The sequence below is a fragment of the Atta cephalotes genome (assembly GCF_000143395.1).
Source record: "Atta cephalotes unplaced genomic scaffold scaffold00021, whole genome shotgun sequence".
NCBI lineage: Eukaryota > Metazoa > Arthropoda > Insecta > Hymenoptera > Formicidae > Atta > Atta cephalotes.
In genome coordinates this window covers 3,323,114-3,330,214 of record NW_012130085.1, presented here as the reverse complement: position 1 = coordinate 3,330,214, position 7,101 = coordinate 3,323,114, and the positions used below count along the sequence as shown (strand labels likewise).

Here is a 7,101-nt window from a genome sequence, read left to right as displayed (position 1 = left end):
AAGTTAATTGTACTGTCCATAATCAAAATAATGAAACTTTTGAAAAAAAAAGAACGCATTATGGAAAACATTACATAATTAATTATCCGAGTCATTACGGAACGATAGCTTTGTCAATGAGTCTGACGTCATCGTAATCTCTAAGATAAGAGCGATGCTATTTTTTAATATTGCATTTGACCTTGTAAGATTTTTTCATTTTCTTTACTTCATACAGAATGACGTCTCTTTGTGACGAAAGCAGAAAGCTATGATACTTCATTATGCAACGGCTTTTGCTGTAGTACTTGCTCAGGATTCACACAGTATACACCAATGTGAATTTTCAGAAGCGGAAAACGCATAACTCGTGAGGTGCATTTAAATTAATACGATAAATGCGATATTGTTTTGCAAACGCGGACATTTTCTCGAGCATGAATTTTGTTGGTAAAACAAGATCATTTCGCGTGAACGAGGAAATTGCTACATCTACGAGTGTCAGGACTAGGGAGACTCCGAAGCGTAAAAACAATGGCGTGACTTTTCCAAACGAAAAATTTCATACATATGTATCTATGCGTCTTTTTCTTTCTCTTAACGATTAACTTAAGAGCATTAACACGTGCACGAATGCTTTAATCAGTGTAGGACATGCACCCTGTATACTTTCCTTTGTCCCGTGTGAGCTTCTAATCCGATCGTAAGAAAGTATCCGGAAACGATGCCATATTGTTTGATGATTATAGCCACCCTTCATGCGACGCGGAAAATAGGAATTAACACGAATAATAAGAGAGGTTGAACCGTGAAAGAGGATTATCAGCTAAAAATATATTTCCAGGGGAAAGCTATCTTCTTCTTTGGGACGTTTGATGAAAATGTCAGATTTTTAGGGTTTTCGCATTGCGTGAAATTGTATGCGTACGTGGGCAAATACATGGATGATAAAGAGAATTATAAAAGAGGACGTTGATTACAAAAAAAATATATAAAATCGAATGAAGAGGACCGGCACTTTACACTTGACTTTTTTTTCTCGATTAACGTTGACGTTAAAGAGAGAATTTTGTGTAATACAATTTTAGCAAATAACTTTTATGTCCTCAAAGCGCGCTTTTACCATTATCTATCTATGATATACATGTTCTATTTCTGTTCGCAGACAGCAACTTTGTACTGGGAAATGCGCAGGTTCCGACGATCTATCCGATCGTCTATTGCTCCGATGGATTCTGCGAGTTGACAGGATTCGCGCGAGCGCAAATCATGCAGAAGGGTTGCGCTTGCAAGTTTCTCTATGGGCCGGAAACGAAGGAGGAGGAAAAGGCCATGATCGACAAGAGTCTCGAGAGCAAGACGGAATTGAAGATGGAAGTTGTTTTCTACAAGAAGAACGGTGAGTTCCTCGAGATATCAAATGATGGAATGTTTCTGAACTATGAGCGATTACGCTATGAATATTATACCAATGTCACAAAAGATTATCTTCGTTTTCATCACTAGAGATTATGCATATTTTACGATGCGATATCTTCAATTCCTGGTATTTCAAGAATATTACTACAGCTCGACTCTTATTGCTCAATTTTCCTTATTTAAAATTGTACATTTTATTGTTAGAATCTTATTATATTTAATTTTCCAGTTTTTAAAATATGGAAAAATTAAAGATAAAAGATTATTAAAAAACCGTTAAATAATATCGGTTTCATATAATGTATTATGGCAAAAAATGGAATCTTTAATGATATATCTATATTTGAAAAAATGTATAAAAGAAATGGAGAAATAGAGAATCTCGACGCAATGTAGAGTCATTATCGATTTCCATTTTTCAAGCTTGGGCAACATTAAGGAATATTATATTTTCTAAAGAAACTTGCAAACTCAAATGCAAAAACCAAATGAAGTAATCTTTATTACTGTATCGCAGACTGTGCCTGCGCCTCCGACGGACGTGTTTCGTTTTTTCTTCGCGCAATGGAGAAAATCTACGATAGAGATTAATCGAGAGGCCTCCCACAATATATTTGTCGTGTTATTATCTTGACCTACAATTTATTTTTCTGATGTTTAACTAAGTTTTGTTATTGGCCGCATGATTGCGAATTATCGGTTCGCGAACTTGTAAGATCAATGTGAAGACACCCTGGGAAGACAAATGATTATTTTTATTACGTCTTCCTATAAAAAATCAAATTATTATTTGCCGTCGTCGTTTATAACAATATGCATTACGTAAAGACAAAAAAAAAACAATAAAGTCAAAAATGAAAAAAATGAAAAAATAAAAAAAATAAATAATAAATTAGACTATATGTGAATACTCAACTAAGCAGGATTGGGAAAGTTACTTATGAATTATTTATAAGTTACTTATAAGTTACTTTATACTGTATACGTTACTTTATATGTGTTTGTTAAAAATTTGTTTGATAAAAATTGATTTGTTACAAAAACTATGAAAGGAGGATGTTAAAAATGTATGATTTGAATTCAAAAAGGTGTAAAGAAAAGAAATAATGCTTTTTTAGGTTTTAATCTTTTGAATACGATAAGTCTATTAAAAAATTCGTAAAATTTAAGGAACACTTTGAAAATTGAGCAAGAACATTGTATATTTATAGAAATTCAGATAATGTATGGATACATAAAAAACGTACATAAAACACATGCATAATATTACATAATATATGTACATTGTTACTATTTTATCGAGCTCACACTTAACACATATGATTTACTATCATATACTTACATATATATAATCTACGAAACGTCGACATTGAAGGTAAAGAGTGATGAACATTTTGTGTATGTACATACACTTTTCAAGATTGCGGATTTCATTTGTTATTACAAAACACATCTTCCCCTCTTCCAGAAAAATCTTACTCAAATGCGTAGTACATAACCATACATTATCCAAATTTCTATAAATGTATAATATTTTAATAATATTTTAAATAATATAAAACCATGTCTTTGTACAATTTTCAAGGTGTTCTCTAAATCTCATGAATTTTGTATTAGATTGTATCTATAAAATAGAAATTAAAAAAGATTTATTCCTTTTAATTATTATTTTTTTGGGTTAAAAATCTTTTTTATATCTTCCTTTAAACAAATGATAAAATATAGATAATATAAAAAAAGATAGTATAAAGTATTAAACTTTTTAAATATTCAATTTCTATAATAAATGCGTAGAAGGTAACCTAATTTATAATAAAGTGGGAAGAAAAATAATGTTGCATTTTTAACTCAAATTATATAGGCTATATTCGTTAAAAATAAATGAAATTTAAATTTCAAATAAGTATTTTAAAAAGTTTTTTAGAAGCTTAAAAATCTTTGAAGAGTACTATTACTATATTTACTATATTTTTTAAGTTTTAGTTAGTTTTATTATTTTTACATATAAAAAATTATGAGAAAATTATGCTGGACAAAATGGGAAATTTTCTATTCATTTTGTATGTCTGTTATCTGCCTAAACAAAATTTGCGAAAATATTTGACTTTCTATAACGTGAAGTCTTTCCCATAAAATCATTTTTTTTAATGTTCCTAAGATTTTTTGTTACTAATTATTCTGATAAAATAAAAGGATTTTTGATAGTTTATAACTCTGTTAAAAATTATCATATTGCAAATATGATAAAAAAAAATAAGAAATTGAATAGTATGTACTTATAATTATTAATTTTTAAAAAATAGAATATATATAAATTTGAGCTAAAACTATGACGTTACTTTCCTTGTAAAAGAAATTTGTCATAACTCCGTTAAAAATTATTATATCGCAAGGAAACACTATGATAAGCTATGACATTACTTTCCTTGTAAAGGAAACGTTTACAAGGAAAGTAATGTGTATTTCCTTGCGATATAATAATTTTTAACGGAATTATAACAAAATAAAAAATGCTGTTATTTAATCCGGATAACTTGGTAAAAAATTTAGAAACATTTGAAAAAAACAAGTTTTTTGTAGAAAAAACTTTATAAACTTTCACGTTAGAAAATTGAAAAATTTTTGTAGGCACGTGATAAGCCCACAAAAAAATTTGTTTATTTCATCCAGCTTTGTATAGCTTTTTATATAAAAATTTTTTATAAAAATTGTCACAAATTGAAACTCGAGAAACACAATGACCCTTCTAAAGTAGAGATTTTAAAATTTATAACTTAATTTTTTAAATTTAAATTTTATTTATTTTTAACAAATATATTATGTATACAGCTTTAAGTTAAAAATACGATATTTTGCTTTCAATCCAACTATACCACTAATTGTAAATAAAGAAAAAGCTTTATCCGTCTATGCGAGATCTTACTTAAATAATTACTTAAATAATTAATTAAAATATTAAGATCCCGCTCTGACCGAAAAAAATCAATTTTAAATATGAGAGAGAGATATAACAATTGTTTAAGTATTAAAATTTCGTTCAGACCGAAAAAAAAATTAGTTTTGAATGTGAAAGAGATGGCTTATAAAGGAGATAGTGAGGAACGTGTCGGTGACAGAATTTCCCATTTGTGTAAGGCGTGATATTCCCTTTGTAGGCCACACCGACACCGTGCATTCGCGGCAATTTCCATCAAGAGACATCTACTAAAACGTCATCTTATTTTTCATTGTGTAATCATATATTTTCATAAAAGCAGATTTATGCGGCGACTAATGTATTTTTGTGTTCATTGTCTACTTTGTACCTTTACAATACGTTTCACAATTTTTCGAAAAATATCTCGCTAGAAAAAACTTGACGTAATCCGTCGCTCACGTCACATTCTTTTTGCCTGCGCGTACGTTTACAGTGGAGCTGATATCACGCAAATATCACGTAACTCATTATCGGAACAAGTGACGAGTAATTTGTCGTTTCTTAGAAGATTCAGGCCAAAATTGATAGTCAATTTTGATATTATTTCAGTTTTCACTTATTTTCGGTAAACGGTCTCGTTTAATATGTGCAGGAAGTCCATTCGATTGCCTACTCGACATTGTTCCGATAAAAAACGAGAAGGGCGACGTCGTACTGTTCCTGGCCTCGCACAAAGACATCACGCATACGAAGAATCTTCAGCTCTGTGAGTTGCACGATAGTGGTGAGTTCTAACCATGCTTCGCTGCTAAATACGCGCAAGTGGATCGATTTTAATGAGGAATGATGCGTTCTCTCACGGCGCCATGCCAAAAATACAACTTGAATTCGGAGTTTACGAGTTTCGCATCGCAGGATGGGTAGGAATTGGCCCTTTTACGTCTTTCTCTCACTCAGCGCGTTTAACGAGTCACATTTCGAGCACCGCGCAACACGCAACACGCTGCACGAATCACTGTCGTAATGTCGGGGTTGGTAACCGAATTATTCGCTGTTTGAAAAACAAATCCAATCTGCTAATCATATTAATTTCGTGTTTCTTAATAATAAATGATAATAAAATATTTTTTTCGGATTACGTATAGTATTAACGTCAATAAATATGCTCTGTTGAATTTTAATCAGTCGCAGCATTAATTAGACCGGATTAGTCGGTTACAAACTTTACGCAGGATATTCACTGAACACAAAGCAATTCACCAAAGCAATTAGAATTTTTATTATTATGCAAGAAGAATTTTATTTATTGTTGTTATGCAAATGTTATTATATTTATTTTTGAAAATGTATATACCGATTTTTTATTATCTTATATACTCTCTAAATCTCCTTCAGAAGAAACTGAAAATTTAGCCTGGTTTGAAAAAAAGAATGAAAATACTGCCACTCTTGTTCCGTACAGTGACCGTATTTTCATTCTTTTTTTAAGATAGGCTAAATTTTTTAATTTTTTCGAGTGAGATTTTTTTCACTCCATGAGATTTAAAAAGTAATTAGAATTATTGCAAAATAATACTGTATAAGAGAAGAAAATTATTTTTATAATTTCGAAATTCTTTTGTTATATATATATATTTTTTTTATTTACTTATTCTATATTACATTATATTACATTTATACATGTAGGTATGTACATTTTATGAGATGTATGTGCGTGCGCGTGTATGTGCTGTGTGTGTGTGTTTCTGTTTGCATTTTTTCTAACTAATGCTTTTTGCGTGATTTTTGTTTTTCAGAACTTAAATATTTCTATGCAATCGTACGTAATCTCTTTCTTCTGGTCCAATAATAGCGCAATTTACAATTCCAGACTCGAATGGCAATATCGACCCTGAGGCACCGCCTTCCAATTACGGTAGGAGAAGAAGTCGCGCCGTCCTTTATCAACTGTCGGGCCATTACAAGCAGGACAATAAGCACAAAATTAAGCTAAACAATGTACGTTTATTTATTTTCTTCAACTTACTATTTTTTTTTTATAGAGAAATAAAGATTAAATTATTATATAGGACGATAATTGATAAAATAATGAGAACTTATTATCCGTAATAATATTGTTCGTTATGCTGAAAACGATTTAATGATTATTGTATTTATTCGCAAATAAGATTCAAATTTCCAGAGATATGTGCCAGTATGAGGAATTTATTTCTCGGATTAGCTTTAATTTAACTTTTACGAATGTTATTTTGCGAATTAGTTTGCATTTGGAAAAATATTTCATTGGGTAAAATCTTTAGAAACTGATACCGCGAAGAGAAGCTTTATAGTAAATGTATTCTTAATTGGCTGCCGAGAAATTTGGTAACACTCAAGACAAGAGCTCTGTCTTTTACATTACGTATTATTCTAGACGCTTCTGCATTCAACCGCGCCGCCTTTACCGGAATACAAAACGACAACCGTCAAAAAGTCGCAATTTATTCTTAGCCATTACGGTGGTTTTAAATCCTGCTGGGACTGGTTGATTCTCATCGCGACCTTTTACGTGGCAATAATCGTTCCCTATAACGCGAGCTTCATCAACACCGATAGGCCTACTATGGTCAGTGACGTTGTCGTCGAAGTGCTCTTCATTATCGGTGAGTATATATCCTATCTCCAATTTTCGACCTCTTGCCCTTTAGACCTCTCTTTATCTCTTCATCCCATTAATGAGATTCTCGTCTGAACCGTAATCCTCCTGGAGGGAATTATTCCAGGTAAATGAATCTATAATTTAAAAA

The 7,101-nt window shown here is 31.0% G+C and overlaps 1 protein-coding gene across 1 annotated transcript in view; it reads left to right on the top strand.

Moving 5' to 3' along the window:
- Positions 1–416: 416 nt before the first annotated feature.
- The window catches only part of LOC105619455 (potassium voltage-gated channel subfamily H member 8), a 19,810-nt gene continuing 13,125 nt past the window's right edge, over positions 417–7,101 (top strand). Inside the window, exons 1-5 of the mRNA XM_012200973.1 lie at positions 417–504; positions 1,145–1,378; positions 4,968–5,099; positions 6,186–6,313; positions 6,729–6,957. Of these exons, the coding sequence (XP_012056363.1) occupies positions 417–504; positions 1,145–1,378; positions 4,968–5,099; positions 6,186–6,313; positions 6,729–6,957 (811 nt within the window). The remainder of the gene's footprint in view (positions 505–1,144; positions 1,379–4,967; positions 5,100–6,185; positions 6,314–6,728; positions 6,958–7,101) is intronic.